A 17,322-nucleotide genomic window follows, 5' to 3' on the forward strand; every position below is an offset into this window, starting at 1 on the left:
ACACATATCATTCTCGGTGAAAACTGTTGAATTGAGAGTGTTATTTTCACATATCCTGGATATCAGAAATTGGAAGACTACGTAAATTGTCAGAGGTTTCAGTTTGCAAGTCTACTGAAGCTTTTAAATGCCTGATTAATGTTTAAGCGCAGAAGAAAGCCTACTACTGAATTCAGGTGGGACCGTATTTCTGTGAAGCAGCACATCTGGTTTTAGTACCCCCCCATGCACCTTTGTACCCTCACCTACCCTCCCCACTATGTCCGTGTCTCCCCCATGCACACCCCCATCTCCTGCTCCAGCCCACTCCCTTCACCCACACGAGTTTTTAACCCACGTGAGTTGTTTCCCCCTGCGCCCCCTGCTCTCCTGTCTCCTGCCCTGCCTCCCTCCTTTCCCTCCTCCGTATTCCACACCACCACCCCCCATCATCCATCAGGCTCCAGACCCCTGGTGTGCTGCCTGCACCATGTTCTCTGTAATTTTTTTTCCTTCTTTTCCTTACAAGTTGTTGTTGTTTCTTTTTCATGATGATTAAACTGTTTTTGTTTCAAGCCACGAGTTTTTTCACTTTTGCCCTTTCCGCTTGTCTCCCCGTCCCGCTGGGGGCGGGGGAGCGAGTGAGCGGTCGCGTGGGCCTTCGTTGCCGGCTGGCGTTAAACCAGGACACGAGGTGAGTTGCAAGCCCTGCCTGGCTAATGCTGGAGGCTCTCTGTGTTCCTCCTGCCATCTCGACGGGCCGTCCTTGTTCTTCATCGCTGCTTTATAGCGAGCACCTCTCGCTCTGTAAGCGGCAGTACTGGGGCCGTGTTGCAGGCGGCAAAGGGCAATTGTGACGCTTGCTGGCAGGAGCGGCAAGGAGTGCGGAGCCACGCTCCTGTAGGGAGCAAAGATGGAACCTCGAGGGCTCTATGGTCCTCTGCTGAGGACATCTAATATCCCGACAGGCCTCTTTGCTTTCCCTGCCTCACGTCTGATTACTTTGCACGCCAGAGGGCAGGGCGGTAAGTAACACTGTGCAGCGTCTTTTCGATAAGAGACAAGCCCCGCGCAAGAAGCCTTGCGTGCGTGCAGGATTAGGAGAGCAGCGTTCTGATAGCACGGAGGTGCCCACCCCGACCGAGCCCCAGGGTCGCCGGGGTATCGCTAGCTTGCAGGTGGGCCGCTCGCATCTGGTGCGCTGGGCCGCGGCCTTTCCTGCTGAACAGAGCTGCCCCTCCGGCACGAAGCAGCTTTGGGTCTCTTGTGGCCTGCCTTCAGGCTGTCACCTGAACCAGGCGTTATTTTTTGTTGTAAATCTCTCGCCAGCGTCTGCTGCCTGGCTGCTGTCGCTCCTGCAACCCTGATGCCACATGCAGAGGGATACAGCAGACCCTGGGGCTTGCTGAGGTGCACCGCAGGGTCCGTATGCCGCACGGCCACATAGCGTGCGAGCGAGCGAGGCTCCGTGCCTAGGAAGCCTCGACTTGCAAGACCTGTGTTACTCCTAGGGGGAGGATGGCCGTGCTGCCGGAGTTACAGAAGAGGTGGGGAGCGGGAGAGGAGCAGAAAGAAGCATCTGAACTGGCAAATTCTCCTGGCAGTGCCAAGAACAAGAGCTGTGGTGAGCCCTGGGCCCTCGGGGCCCCGTCTCCCCTCTTCGGCGTTCTGGTCCCTCCCTGCCCCTCCCTCCCCTGGTCCCTTCTCTTTCCCACACCCCTGCCCATTTTTTCTTTTTTTTTTTTTTTTTTCTTTCCTCCCTTGTACCTCTGATACTGAAAAGCTGGTCAAAGAAACTCCCTAAGACTCGTTTTGGAGTTTTAGAAAGCGGGCATTCTTCATTGCAGTGCTGGATGCACGGGGGATAGTTCCACCTAGTGTGCATGCCACAGCTTTAGCACAAACAGGTTATATAGAATAACTAATTGCTTATTAATCAGATTAGTACACATATACATAAAAACGACGGCAACCGATTATCATAGTACTGCCTACATCCGATCATGCGCAATGAAGGATCCATTTGAGATGAAGGGCTGCTTTTGCGACCACCGACCTATTTGAAGTTCTTGCTGGCTGTCCTCGAAGTCTTTATTCTTGTCCTTGTTCTTTGATCTTGAAGCTTAATGCAGTTTCAATCACATGTGGTCAGTTTCAGCATTGTTCTCATTTAGCGTACAGGAACATCTAGTCATAAGAGCAAAGAACTGCAAAACTTATGAATAATTACTAGTTAGTCACTTCACTACACTTTTGTAATTATGTCCCCAGGTACCCTTTGTCTACTGTTTCAACAATAATGTTAATACATGATCATTTATCAAATCTCACTTATACAGTTATCTAACAGCAAACCAGTTTTCATCAGTCTACATTCTAAAGGAAGTGTTGTATTGTGAGCTGACCTGTTTAGCTCGAGTCCTAATTAGGGCAGCTGCTAGCCTCCCCCTTTGCTGGAATTCCTCTACTCATTTGGTGTTATTTTCTTAATATGCTGAAATACAGTTTGTGATTTTAATTTTTCAGATGTGTTGTCATAAGGGTGTGGTGATGCTCAACAGATGCCCCATCCTGTGGGAAGCACCCCCTCCATGGGGCAGGCAGTGTGGATTATCTGGTGTTGGGTCAAGAACCCAGAGCGGAATTGCTGTTGCAGATTATCCCAGATGAGGTTACCTACTCTGGATTACCTGGGTGGAGCCCCTGGTGAAGGTAAACCTCATGCATGACCCCCCCCCAGCCTGTGCATGTTCTTGTGCACATATCTTACCACCGCAAACTAGCCATCTAACCCACCTTCCCTGTGAGTTTTTTCCCATGCCGATTGGTGGGGGCATCACCCCCTTCCCCCCACCCGCTGTGTATCCCTGAAGTTCCATGTTTTCTTGGTGTCATTTGTGGCTGCAGCCCCCCTCCCCCCCACCCCAAACCGCGGGGGTGTGGCTTCTGCTGACCCTTTCCTGCATGACTGCAGGGGGTGTTGTTGCCCCCCTGCCCTGCCCTGGCCTGTCCTTGTAGGGCATGGCTGCTGCCTGGTCCCCCCCATGTATTTCCATGGGGTTTTTTTGGTGTCTTTTGTGCTTTGGGGCTCTTGTACCTCTGTTAAGGGAGTCAGCTGGAGACATGCTCAGGGGGACTCTGCATCATTGGCTATTCACAGGAAATAATTTGTTTTGCAACCAGAGATATTTTGGAGACGGAATTCTTAAGGGATCTAATTCTGCTTTTTGATTCATTCCTATCCAGAAGGTAGTTCTGGTAGAAGTAAGGAGGTATGCACAGTCTTGCTAGAAATGAAGCATAACCCCAGAGTGTTTTGGCTTTTTTATAGGAAACTAAAGCACATCATTTTTGATAACAACATTGTCATTGCATTTAATGAGCTAGTTTCCTACCTAGTTTGGAAGGGCATCTATTGTTTTCTATCTAGGCCCCAGACAAATTAAGTTGAATTCCCTACCTGGTCCCATTGCTGATGCAATAGGTGTAGCTGTAGCACAGGAGCAGGTATCATCGTTGTCAGTAAGGGTGACTTTCTCTGTTCAGGGTCTCATTTGCTGTAAATTTAAGGCAGGTGAGAACAGTGCTGCTGCTCCTCCAGCTGACTTTATAGCTGCTGGTGGTTTGCCCTTCCCCTTTCCCAGGGGATTGTGCTAAGGGTGGTGGGTGGGGGCTCGGGGGTATTTGAGCCACAGGCTCTGCTGAGGGAGCTCATTGTGCTCCTGGGTTTCTCTGGTGTTGGTGCTCAGCTCTTCCTTGAGTGCTTTGCAGCTTTTGAGCTGGCTCAGCCCTTTGGGAAGAGGTGTCTGCCTGAGGTAAGAGCTTCAGGACCAGTCAAGGTTCAGCAGCATGTGTGGTAGAAAGTAACACTTTGTCCTGGGTTCAGCTGGGATAGAGTTAATTTTTACAGGAACCTGGGATGTGGGGGGCATAGCTGGGGCAGCTGACCTGAACTAGCCAAGGAGCTATTCCATACCATGTGATATCATGCTCAGTATATAAATGGGGATCGGGCCCGGGGAGCGCTCGACTTTCGGTGGGGGAAGTGGTGGAGCGTTGGGTTCCGGGTGGTGAGCAGTTGCACTGTGCATCACTCTTTTTGTTTACTCTTTCGTTAGTACCGTTGTTGTTGTTGTTGCAATTTTGTTTTTGTGTTGTCCCAGTAAACTGCCTTTATCTTAACCCTTGAGGTTCCTTTTTTTTTTTCCTTTTCTCTCCTCTGTCTCCTCCCTATCCCACCGGAGGGGGGCGGGAGGAGTGAGCGAGCGGCTGCGTGGTCCTTTGTTACCGGCTGGGCTGAAACCACGACACACTTGTATGCAGCTTTTTTTTTTCCCCTTTTCTTTTTTTCAGGTCAGTAATTTTGTTTCGAGTGTTCTGTTTCTCGAAATGAGCATTCAGTGATGGAGTTAAGTATTCTTTATTGCAGCGCTGGAAGAACGGAGGATCGCTCCTCCAAATGTGCTTTCTGGCTGGGACTAATTGTATAGGTTAAATACCTGCCTTACATACATATTCATAAAATTTCTGAGAAATAATATACATATTCATTGATTTTCCGAGAAGTCATTAGCATATGTAAATGTCCTTTATGCATGCGTGTTGAAGGTCTTCGGTGGTCTTCTGGAGTCCTCTGGTGGTCTTCCATAGTCTTCCTCACTTGTCCGCTGTTTGAACTTTGTTGTACGAGTTTGCGCAGTACGATCCCCTTCTGGGCCCCACAAACAACTTCTCTGCTTATCACCTAGCTTTTGGCTCAGTCACCACAAGAGACAGAACATATTTTCTTATCAAACAGAATACCTCCTCAAAGAGGGCATGTTATTTTGTCTTATATTACAGACACAGGAATCTTGTGCTTTATGTCCTTGGCTTGTCTACGTAAATCAACTTACAGAGGCAGTTGTTAACCTTCTAACAAATTCCTGAGTCTTTTATTTAGCAATACACTGAGTCTAAACATATGTTCTATTTCTACATCTACTAGGCCTAGTGTCAGGTTCTGCATCAGTTCAGGGGTAGAAAGATGGTTTAATAGTATGCATTGTTTGGGGGTTTTTTTGTTGTTTGGTTTTTTTTTTTTATTCTTCATGCATTGTGTTTTCCTGCAATTCCCAACTTTATTGAAGAAGGAACGTTGGGTTTTTAACAGTTCTGCTGTGTAAGTTGTTATCTCTCTTAACGGGACTGATGGTGACATTGTTTAGCAGGGGTTAGGGTGAGCATCTTGTATGTATTTGTATATGGAGTTTTAGTACTACTGATGAAAGCAGAAGGGCCGTGAGGCACAGTGCCCTTCAGGGTTTGGGGTGCCTTTCCTCATTGCCCACAGAATGCCACGTTGTCCTTAGAATCTTTGCAGCTGGTGGCAGGCCCCTCGTAGATTACAAGGCTTGGGACTTGACTTTATTTTGTGGGCATGTAGCAGAGCTCAGAGTCTCTGGGGAGCTGTAGGTTAGGGGGTGCCCCCAGAATTTGGGATGTTGCTCAGAAGAGCGGCTCTTGAGGAGTAGCCACTGAAGGGGGTTCAGGAGTGCAGATTGAGGGCAGGAGGTGTCAGGAAGCAGTGGGGTTCCTTTCCTGACAGTTGAGGAGAAGAAAAGGGGTTTCTTAAGTTTTGGGACTGCTGGGGAAAGGGAGGAGGGTTCACCAGCCCTTCTCAGAGGAGTTTTGCAGTTGGATTTGAATGTCATAGAATCGTAGAATGGTTTGGGTTGGAAGGCACCATAAAGATCCTCTAGTTCCAACCCTCCCCCATGGACGCCGTCCGCAAGACCAGGTTGCTGAAAGCCCCATCTGACTTGGCCTTGAATGCTTCCAGGGAGGGAGCATCCGCAGGTTCTCTGGGCAACGCGTTCCAGTGCCTCGCCACCCCTAGTGAGAAACGTCTTCCTAACGCCTAAACTAAATGTACCCTCCTTAGGACTAAAGCCGTTACCGCCTTGTCCTATGGCTGTACTCCCTTGTAAAAAGTCCCTCTGCAGGTTTCTTATAGGCACCCTTTACGTACCGTGAAGTCTGCTATAAGGTCTCCCGAAAAGCTGCATGCCGGTGAGCGGTCCGAGAAGGTGAGGCGGTCGTCGGCCGGGTCGGTGTTGAATAGCAAAGTATTATGGGGCTGCTCGGTTCAGCCTTTACCTTCTGTTGTGGAGGTGCTGTGTGGGCTATCTTTGAATTGGATGAGCGTTTCAGGTGAGCTGTGGATTAGCGAGGAGGAGCGTGGGGCCGATGGCTTCTCACGAGTGCCACGCTAACGTGGTTTCTCTCGGTACCTTAGATACCACGAGTGATGATGGCTGCAGGGTCTGAGTCTGGAATGAGCGGGGAAGTGAACACGGTGGCACTTGTGAGGAGGGGGGAGTTGGGGAAGTAGTTGGCGTTGGCCAGCGGGATGCTTACTCCCTTTTCTGATTTGTTTGTGTTTGTTTTTTTCATTGCAGATGTTGAAGAGCAATGTTCCCCTTGAGGAACATCCCAGTTAGCCCGTGTGGTTTTGTGGAGGATGGATTTGGACCCTCAGCCCTCTGAAAGCTAAGTTGAGGGACCAGGCTGAGAGGAAGGGACAAAGCTGGGAATAGCAGGGAGGAGTTTTAAAGTTAGCGCAGGAGAGAGGGCTGTCCCAAAGCAGTCGCCTTTGCGCAGGAGAAGGGAGCGGGTTGCTTTTCAGCACGAGACCCGTGTGTGCCGGGCAGGGCAGTTCCAGCCCGTGTCCGCGGTGGCGTGTAGTTTGTGTAGTCTGTCTTGTGCGCTTAGACCTTCCTCGGGTCTCGATGTCCTTGTCGCACTTTGCGCCAGAGGAGCGAGGCATGCGCTTCGGGTGCTGTCCCTAGGGTTTTGAATGCTCTTACTCATTGGCCTGGTGCCAATCGGGTGCTTCTTTTCTTGCGCTCGGAGCTCTAAAGCATGGATCGGTCTTGGCGGGTTCCGGTCAGTGCTCTATGGCAGCATTTTTTCAGCCTGCATCGGCAGCTCTGCTCTCTAGCCGTCCGTTTTCTCGGAGTGGGACTTCTTCCCCGCATCCTGACATCCTTAGGTCTCGACGCCAGGCTTCTGGCGCATCTGTCGTCTGGGTTTTGACAGTGCTGTCTTGTAACGGGCCGCTCCGTTTGACTCCTCTGGGTCTGCTGTGGAGCCTCCTGGCCTCGCGGTTGCGGCCCCGTAAGTCATCTTGCCCGACGGCGCCTCCCGTCCGGGGGTCATTCTTCTTGCTGAGAGTTTTCTCTCTCGTTGAATCACCTCGTTGGTGGCGTTCCACGTGGTGATGTTCTGCACACGGTGTGCTTGGCTTGGAGCTGCTCTGCCTGGGGGGGTGTGGAGTCAGGGGTAGGTGGAACAGCGATAAGAGTCTACGGGTGAAACGTTGATGTGCCTAGACCGTTTAGGCGAGGGTTGTACAGTCATCTCGGCTCGAGTAGCCATCAGCGGCCTGCGCGGACAGCCGTGCCGATAGTGTTTCACGGAGACAATTGGAGCCGTGTGGCAGGGGTTGTTGAGGGGCAGTGAAGCGGATTTGAGTCTCTAAGGTGTTAAGACTTGCACGTGATGGGCTCCAAGTTTGGCCCTGGGTTTTTTTGGTTGGTGGGGTGTAGGGTTTAGGGTTACTCCGTGCGGGGCCCGGATGATAGAACACCAGTATGATGATCAAAGTCGCCCCTTTACTGAGCTTAGCTGATCATTCTTACACAATTCTCTAAGTTGTTTAGAAGCTTTGATTGGCTGCTGCACGCAAGCATGTGGTGTCCACGCGCACAAGCGTAAGCGGTGATTGGTTACATCGATACTGTCCACGCGTAGAAACATAAGATACAGTTAGTTATACTCGCTCTGTACACGTGCATACACACAGGATATAATTGGCTATGTTAGAGCATGCAAAACTTGTCTTAGTCCAACTGGTCGAGATAAGCCCCTGAATTGAGGTCGGTTGTGCCAAGTTCCCTTTATCGTGGAATGTGCACCTGTGTTTTTCTAATTGGGATCTTTCTTCTTCTATCTTCTTGTTTGTTCTGTTCAGAGCCTTCAAAGGTGTCTGGAACTCTCTTGCGACCATGAGCTACTTTCAGGGCCAGTAACTAAGTTCCATATAATTGAACCCTACAGTGGGCAGGGGGGTGTGTGTGTTGGGTTTTTTTGTTGTTTTTTTGTTTGTTTTTTGGTTGTGTGTTGTTTTTTGTTGTTGTTCTTTTTAAAATGACAGGCTGTAGCTGCATTCCAGATGGTCTTTGTAGATGGAATCAAGACCTCTGGAGTTGTGAAGCTCTTGCTCTGCATCCAGGTGACTCATTCAATATGTTTGGTTTGGTTTTTTTTCAGATGTGGAGGGACAGGATGTGTCCCACAGAGCGATGGGGGAAGGCAGCAGAGCACTGTAAGGAGTTGAGTCTGTGAGTGGACTCTGAAGGAAGATGCATCCGGTGGCTCTACGAGACTGCTTTGCTTTGCTGTGTTTTGCAGTTTTCTTGCATTGTATTGGTCTGTATTTGCCTTTGCCCTGTGGTGTTTTGTTGTGTATTTGTATCGACTGTCATGTGAGACTGTCTCGCATTGCCTGGCCCTGCATTGTGTTTTGTATTGCAGTGCTCTGTACTTGTATGGATTGCCACCTGAGACTGCCTTGCCTTCTATGGTTCTGTATTGGTTTTGTATTGTTTTGGTCTGTACTTGTATTGACTGTCACGTGAGAGTCTCTTGCATTGGCCCTGTTCTGTTTTGTCTGGTATGGCAAGGCTCTGAGTTGTTTTGCCTTGACTGAGGTAAGAGTACTGCCTTGTATGGCATTACATTTGCATGTGAATTACATGGCTCTATGTTTGTGTGTGTCTTGTATGGCATTGTAGAGGCAGCGTAGAAGGTTTAATGACTTTGGGCTCTTTGCATGCAGAGTTGAGGGGATCGCAATTGGACTGTGAACTAGCATTGAGTAAGGCAGGAACTGGGCAATGGTGTTCATCTTGTTTATGCAGATGCTTTGTGGCAAGTCTCTAGAAATGGTCAAGGCCTTGAGGTCTAAGTAGCAGCGTGATGGGTCTTGGAGCGATCGGTAACTTTGGGACAGCTCTGTGTTTGTGATGCTCTGGTTTTTTCAAGTGTCATGGAGGACACTGGCTGTGAGGATGTGTTATTTTTGGAATAGGTGGGAAGCAGGGTAGGGGAGTGGTGGAGGACTTCTCTCTCGAGGATGAAGTGTCTGTTGACAAGCTTTGTGTGTTGTTTTTGCAGGTGATGACAGGGCACGAGAGGTGCTTGAAGGAACCTTGCGTTTAGGTGACATGGCGCTACGGAGGTTGGACTGTGACACGTGGCACTGTGAAAGCTAATTATCGGGTTGAAAATGCACGGATGGTGGAGATGATGGTGCGTGTTGAAATGTTGGTGTAACGGAAGGGCAGTTTGTGGGGAGGTTGGTTGGAAGGAGGTTGGGCTGGGGCCTGGGTTTTTGCAGGTAGGGTGCTTTTTTGAGGCCCCTGCTGCTGCAGACGGGGTGACGGCCTCTTGAGGCCTGTGGACGGTATGATGGATGAGTTGAGAGTGAGGGCTGGCGTTCATGTGATCTGAACGAGTGGTGTGTTGTGAATGTCTCTAACCTTGTAGGGTTCTGTGGTTAAGCCTTTTTGGTTTTTTTTCCTTTCAGGTTGGATGTAGAGTTGAGATGTTTTTCAGGGAATTAGGAAAAAAACCCCAAACTTAGAATAAAAAACCCCAGCTGGGATATGGGTTGGTTTTTGGTGTGTCCTCCCCTGCCCCATTTATTTTTTCTTTTCCCTGGTCCCAGCTGCTTCATGAGGCAATGTTGATCGCCAATGTTTGGACTGGGGTCTGCCTCGGGCCTGGGTTTTCAAAGGCAGGGCGATTTTTTTGTTGGGTTTTTTTTTTTTTTTTTTTTTTTTTTCCCAAGGCTCCCGGGAACGGTGTTCCTGTGGAGCGCTCCCCTGGAACCTGGTAATTGCCAGTCAGCACAGAGAGATATGTTGTTCGGTGGATGGTCTTTGGAAGACAGTTGAGGATTTTGTGGGGGGAGTTGGACTAGATGGCCAGCATGGAGTAGGCCAGGGTTGTGAAGTGCGTGAGTGTAACTGTATTTGTCTGTGGTGGGTTTGTAAAATATTTGGTTGCTCTTTGTAGCTTGTGATGTAATGATATTTTTCAATTTCTGGTTTTGTGTCGAGGTGTGGAAGTGGACGGTCTGTCAAGATGATTGGAGGTCACTCGTTTGGTGCCTGGGAACAGGGATCATGGCGGTAATGTCACCTCAGGGAGTAAAACTTCTGGATGTGCAGCGATGTATGTAATGGGAGCGAGGTATGTGGAAAAGACCACTCCGTAGAGCATTGCAGGTACTAAATAGTGGCATTTCTTCTTCAGGTAATGCTAAATTTTTGGAGTTTACATGTATTTGTAAAAATAGTGATTAAAAGAGGACTAAATCTAATAGTGTCAAATATTTGACGAGTGAGGCCATAAGTCTTTTCTATATATTGTAGAAAAAGTACATTGTAGAATTGGATTGAAATACTGACATAGCTGAATCTATGTGGAATGAGTAATGGACCAAATGAAGCACTAAAAATAAAATGTAAAAAAGACAGGTAATTATGTGTCCTTGTGGGAATTACAGTACTAATGGCAATCACAAAGGGAAGCATAGAGGGAAGCATGGGCGTTTAGTGCCCATAGGTAAACTTAGCTGTTGAAGTAAGTGAAAGTGTCTGTTGGAATTAGGCATCCAAGGGCGAGTTGTAGATACCTTGAGGTAAATGTAGCTGCTGCTGGGTTAATGGAAAGGGGGTGCATTCCTTCCTCTAGTGATTGCAGAACTTTGAAATTGGAGCTGTAGGTAGAGAACCGTGAAATGGGCTCGGGCGTGGTGCGGCGCCGAAATGGGCTCGGGCGCATGTGTTACTTTTCTTAAAGGGGCTGAGGTACTGTGTAACTCTGAAATGGGCTTGATGAGTGGATAACATGTGTGTAATATGTGAGGGTTTTTTTTATTCTGTTGTCCTTCTCTTTCCCTGACCCTTTGTGGTGCTCTCTACTCTTTTCATTCATGTCTTCTCTCTCTCTCCAACGTCCTGTGCTTTTCATAGTCTCTCTCTATCTCTTGTCATTATTATCATCTGACGCTCTGTGTTACTTTCTGTCCCATCGTATCATGTTGTATGTTTCTCCTGCTTTTTTCTTCATCTGTCCAGATCCCTGTCCCTTGTTTCTTCTATTGCTGTCCCTCTGCCTTGCTTCCTCTTGCCATCTTTTCTGTATTTCTCTCTGTTCCCTTCCCTCTTCCATCCTTTCTAACTGTATCCCCCTCTCCAGCTAGCTGTCCCTTCTCTTTTCTCTCTTCCTCCATGTCTCTCTCGCAGCCTATCAATCACAGTTGTTTTTTCCTCCAGTGCTGTCCTGCTCTGTCCCTTGTTTCTCACTCTCGTTCTGTCATGCTCCCTGTGTCTTTTTGGAACTCCTCCATCTCTGTCCTGTAGCCTATCACTATTTTTTTCTTCTGCCATCCCTTTGTCCTTCTTCCAGTCTTTGTGTCTCTCTCCCTTTGTTCTCCCTCCCTTCTTTTTTTTCTTTTCTTGCTACATCTCTGTTCTGTACCACAAAAGCACGGAGGGTGTTTAGTAACAGAGAAGAAGGATATAGGCAAGGACAAAGGAAATTAATGGCTGTTATTCGGGAAGAAAGGGGAAGAGGGCCTAGACGAGACTTGCCCCGACTGGGCAAGGATCAATGCGCTTTGTGTAAGAAATTCAGTCATTGGTAGAGGGAATGCCCAGGGAACAAGGAGCATCAGAGGGCTCAAACAGGAAGAACAGTAGCCTCTGTGAAGGGAGACTGACGAGAACCTGGGGAATCTACCCTAGCGGATCCACTGGTTATAATTAAGCTAGGGAAAACAGAACAAGAGGTAGAATTTTTGGTAGATACAGGAGCAACATACTCGGTTTTGAATCAGGCTTTGATGCCCCGGGGAATGATTATGTCACGGTGAAAGGAGCGACTGGCCAAAGTGAAAAGGCATAGTTTTGTAAACCTTTAGAATATAAATTAGGAAAACAGTGGGGCATTCATAAATTTTTATATATGCCGAACTCCCCAAAGGCCCTTTTGGGAAGGGACTTGTTGGAACCATTGGGAGCAAAAATTGTATTCAAGAAGGGAGAAATTACTCTGGAGGTAAAAGATCAGCAAAATATTCAAATATTGAGCCTAACCTTAACCAGTCTCCCCCTAGAAGGAATCATTAATGAGGACATCTTAAAGCAAGTGTACCCGGGGGTATGGGCTACCGATGCACCTGGAAGAGCGAAAAGTGCTCCACCTGTTGAAGTTAGGATCAAGGAAGGCCAAAAGCTGGTAAGAATTAAACAATATCCCCTAAAGAAGAAAGACAGAGAAGGAATCCGGCCGGTGATAGAAAAATTTTTGCAGTTGGGACTATTAAAAGAGTGTGAGTCTGAATTCAATCCCCCTATATTACCTGTTCGGAAGCCCGATGGGTCATATTGGGTGGTCCAAGACTTATGGGCGGTGAATAAGATAACTGAAGATCTTTACCCGGTAGCGGCGAACCCATAGACCCTGTTAACCGTGCTAACACCTGAATTGACTTGGTTTAGTGTTTTAGATTTGAAGGATGCTTTCGTTTGCCTCCCTCTCCATGAAGCCAGGCAAAACTTACTCACATTTGAATGGGAAAAGCCCAAGAGCGGTCGAAAGACCCAGCTCACTTGGACGGCCTTGCCACAAGGATTTAAGAATAGGCCTACCGTTTTTGGCAATCGGTTTGCGAAAGACTTGGAATCCTGGGAAACCCCATCTGAGGAGGGGAAGCTGTTGCAGTATGTGGATGATATCCCGATCGCCACCAAAACAGAGAAAGATTGTACGACGTGGGCGGCGAGTCTGTTGAATTTCCTGGGACTTCAGGGGTACCGGGTATCCAAGAAAAAGGCACAGGTAATGCAAGGCAAAGTGAATTATTTGGGCTATGAAATTAGTGCGGGACAAAGACCTTTGGGACAGGCCTGTAAAGAGGCAATATGTCAAACTGGGAGACCTCAGACAGTAGAAGAGTTATGGACTTTTCTGGGAATGACAGGGTGGTGCCGATTGTGGATCTATAATTACGGATTGCTTGTTAAACCACTGTATGCGTTGACAGCCACTAAGCAGAAACACCTTGAGTGGAATAAGGAGACCGAACGAGCCTTTGAGCTACCGAAAAAGGCTTTGATGTCGGCCCTGGCCTTAGGACTCCCAGATGCGAGTAAGCTGTTTCTTCTTTACTCCCATGAGAAGCAGGGCATTGCTCTGGGAATATTAGCACAAAACCTGGGCCCGTATCGATGGGCAGTTGCCTACCTCTCTAAGCAGTTAGACACGACTGCAAAAGGTTGGCCTGGATGCCTGCGGGCGGTTGCGGCTGTGATACTAAATACACAGGAAGCCCGAAAGTTTACTCTGGGCCAGAAGATGACTGTTCTGGTGTCTCACGCAGTATCAGCAGTACCGGAAGCAAAAGGCGGACACTGGCTCTCTCCACAAAGATTCCTGAGATATCAAGCTATATTGGTAGCGCGGGATGACGTGGAGATTGTAGTCGCTAACATTGTCAACCCAGCTTCTTTTCTCAGCAGGAACACAGGAGAACCGGTACATCGTGACCGTTTGGAAACCATCGAAGCAACGTACGCCAGTTGCCCAGACGTGAAAGACGGCCCCATGGAAAACGGGGAAACTCGCTTCACAGACGGAAGCAGTTACGTCCTAAACAGTAATCGACACGCGGGATACGCCGTCACTGCCAGCCAAGAGGTAATAGAATCGGGGGCTTTGCCCAGGAACACCTCCGCACAGAAGGCAGAAATAATTGCTCTAACCCGCGCCCTGGAATTGGCCCAGGGCAAAGTTGTGAACATTTATACAGACTCAAAATATGCCTTTGGAGTTGTACACGCACGTGGAGCAATTTGGAAGGAGAGAGGACTAGTGAGTTCTCAAGGGAAAAATATCAAACACGCGGAAGAAATTCTGAAGTTACTGGAAGCTGTCCAGCTCCCTAAGAAAGTAGCAATTATGCATATTAAGGCACACCAGAAAGCGAGCTCAGATTTGGAAAAAGGGAACGAGCTGGCGGACAGAGAGGCAAAACAAGTGGCCAAAACACAGGTAAAAACAGAAGGGGCCTTAATTCCTGATAGGTGGATTTCCCTAGAAGGTAAGCCAGAATACACTAAGGAAGATCAAAAGCTCATTACACGTTTAGAAGGGTCATATAATGAAGAGGGGTGGGCTCATACCCCACAGGGAAAGCTAATCGTTCCCTCTTGCTTATTATGGCATTTGATAGGGGAGGAACATAGGAAAAGACATTGGGGAACAGAAGCCCTGTATAATCATCTGATAGGAGAAATTGTGGCTAGGAATTTATACGCCACGGTGAGGCAGTGTGATCGCACAACAGTGTGATCTTTGCCTCCAGACTAATCCTAAGAGCACCCCCAAGCTGGAAATGGGCCAGACTGGAAAAGGCAATGGGCCTGGACAACAATGGCAAATTGCTAATGTTTATTCATTACTAAAACACACCCACTTGTGATTTGCAGCTATGCATGTTCCGTAGCTTTCTCATGGGAACTTCTTCAAAAGTTACTTATGAAGTTATGCCAAGGTCACACTGTCCCTGTTTTTCTCCTGATATCAGCAAAGCCAGCTATTTTCGGCCAAGGCCTAGTCTTGCTGCTCAAACTGACATTCTTTCACACAGAACTCTGCTCGCACAGCTTTTCTATAGACCCATGTCCTTTTTCATGAAGCCAATTCCCAACAATTCCCCCTTTTTCTTTTTGTGCGAGTAGAGCTTGGTGTGTCAGCTTTGAGACTCCTTTTATCATGCACCCATACGGAATTCTAACTATTACACAGATTAATATCAATATACCCAACCATCATAAGGCTTCCTTAATCAATGACATTACCCATAGTGTTATCCCGCCGAATATTGATTGTAACACTCCATCAAACCAACTAGTTTCTTGCTGGATCTTTGTGTATGTTTCTTCAGCCAATCTATTTGTTTGTATATAGATTGAGGTAAAATTTTAACACCTGCTGTATTGCCCTTTGCAAAGATCTGTGAACACTATTAATTAAACACAGTAAAAACAACATTATACCTAATAAAATACATAAGCACACAAAAAGAGGTTTGATTAATAGCTTTAGCTAGTGACACCCAAACATTCTTACTGTCCCATGGTGTTAACCGATGTGGATCAATCACCGGTGTCACTGTCATGCTGCTTACTACAGTCAGTGTGTTCCATATCAATGTCAGCATAAGGTTTCAAATTTATGGGTAAATCAGGAACGTATCTGCCAGACATGGAGGATGTGATGGGGTTTTTTTGTTGTGGTTTTTTTTTGGTTGTTTTTTTTTTTTTTTTTTTTTTTTTTGTCCAATTGCTGCCAAGGCTTGCCATCCCGGTGCACTTAGTTGTCTTGTAGAAGTTAAGGTACCGCTGCCCCACAATAAATCCAGCAGCGGCTGTAAGTCTGTATTTGTAATACCACAACAAGGTTGAATCCACTGTAGGTCTCCGTTTAAATCTTTCTCCCTCTTTTTGTTTTTGAGCAATCCAGGCTTGCTTAATAACTTGGGATGCCATTTTCCTTAATAAGCTGAACAAGGTAAAACTATTACAATAGCTAAAATCACAGTAACTACAATAATGCCCATAATTCTTTGAGCCAACCCGTTACCCCTAATGACCCAGACCATGAGGAAAATGAACCATCTATACATTCTTGTGCCATCTTGCTCCACGAACTCAGCCCAGCAATCGGTAGGTGCCAGCTTTCCGTGGGCGTCCCCACAGAGGCAATGATGGCCTCACTGTACACCAGCCCGATGCTCTTCGGAAAATCCCAGTATTTATACATTTGCAGAGGAACGGGTTTTAGCACACGTGGCCAGCGGGTGCCAAAAGTCCGCCTCGGTTGCAATCTATGACGCATGCGCTCGCTGGCCAGGCGCGCTGCACGAGTCATAGCCATCTTGTCTATTGGTTCATGGGCTTTACGATACAGTTGCGACGCACAGAGAATCTTGACCTGTTATGTTAGCCAAGGTGACCTATACATTAGTTTTTGGCTGAGGTAGTATTCATATTGCCACATCATCTATGATGCTCCAGATGATGATGGTCATGCAAATCGAACAGGAGTCCATCGTGGGCCTGTATCTGTGGAAACACAATCAACCTCGTTCCCAGGTTATTAATGGAAATAGACCTTACCCCTAATTTTGGCTTTAACTAACTTTTACCCCACACTGTCTTCCCGTAATCACACTATGTTTAATCAAATTATGCTTTACACACTTTTTACCTAAAGCAGGTTCTATATACAATAAGGCACGCTGTTCTGAAAACCTCTCTGAAGGACTCCGTGTCCACTAGTAATACTCTATTAGTTAGAATCTGTCAGATCAGTGGCTCCAGCACCCGCCGGTGCCGTGCCAGTCGCCATTGGAACAATTCCGGGTCCAGCATCAGTGCGAAGCCATGGCTTGTCCCACTTAGCCAGGATCTCCCAGTAAGTTTTACTTCTGCTGATCTGCACCATTTCCTGGATTCTGGGTCCTTATACATTACCATGATTCCTGTACTTTGTTGCGTCCTTTCTGCCTGTAAAAGAACATGATGCACTACCATTGGTGGGTCTTTGTGATCACCTGTCAATCTAAGATAATTTAGCACAAATAAGGCTTTGGCCAATCGTTCCTCTGGGAGTAAGCCCTGGGTTCCCCCCTTTTGTTTTTGCAGCATGTTCTTTTAGGGTTTGGTTGGCCCATTCGACAATAGCCTGTCCTGTGGGAAGATGTGGAATACCGGTACCGTGGTGAATTCCCCACAAATTACAAAATCGAGCAAATCGTGTAGAACCATAGGCTGGGCCGTTGTCCATCTTAATTTCTTGAGGCACACCCAGTACTGCAAAAGAAGCGTGAAGATGTCATTCAATATGTAAGGCCTTTTCTCCAGTTCGTGCCGTGACCCACATGGCAGCAGGATAGGTATCAATACACACATGCACAGAACACTTTGCACCAAACCACATGACATGGGTGAAATCCATTTGCCACAACTGCAATGGCAAAAGACCTCGTCGGTTAACCCCACAGCCCAAGCCGAGCCCTTCGTTTTGACAATCAGGGCATGCTTTAACGATACCTTGGGCATCAGTAAGTGGTAAGTCAAATTGCTTTGCTAACATCCTAGCGGGTTGGTGCAAGAACGCATGCGATTGCCATGCTTTGTTGAAAACGATTCCCTGGAGGAGGCT

The 17,322-nt window shown here is 47.6% G+C and overlaps 1 protein-coding gene and 1 long non-coding RNA gene across 10 annotated transcripts in view; both read left to right on the forward strand.

The window, feature by feature from the left end:
- LOC126036999 (uncharacterized) lies at positions 1–2,640 on the forward strand. Its single transcript, XR_007505426.1, has 3 exons — positions 1–1,401; positions 1,491–1,603; positions 2,506–2,640. It is a non-coding gene; the product is annotated as an uncharacterized LOC126036999 (long non-coding RNA).
- LOC126036997 (electroneutral sodium bicarbonate exchanger 1-like) overlaps positions 2,641–17,322 on the forward strand; it is a 27,908-nt gene continuing 13,226 nt past the window's right edge. Inside the window, exons 1-5 of one of the 9 annotated variants that reach the window (XM_049797205.1) lie at positions 2,641–2,691; positions 9,199–9,333; positions 10,146–10,313; positions 12,209–12,330; positions 13,611–13,791. In XM_049797205.1, coding sequence (XP_049653162.1) covers positions 12,266–12,330; positions 13,611–13,791 — 246 coding nt within the window. In that variant the 5' untranslated portion in view covers positions 2,641–2,691; positions 9,199–9,333; positions 10,146–10,313; positions 12,209–12,265. Of the gene's footprint in view, positions 2,692–8,287; positions 8,364–8,981; positions 9,334–10,145; positions 10,314–12,208; positions 12,331–12,375; positions 12,934–13,597; positions 13,792–17,322 lie in introns of those variants that run through there. The other 8 variants (XM_049797204.1, XM_049797203.1, XM_049797202.1 and 5 more) reach the window with 8 other exon arrangements.

Source organism: Accipiter gentilis, unplaced genomic scaffold (assembly GCF_929443795.1).
Source record: "Accipiter gentilis unplaced genomic scaffold, bAccGen1.1, whole genome shotgun sequence".
Classification (NCBI taxonomy): Eukaryota; Metazoa; Chordata; class Aves; order Accipitriformes; family Accipitridae; genus Astur; species Astur gentilis.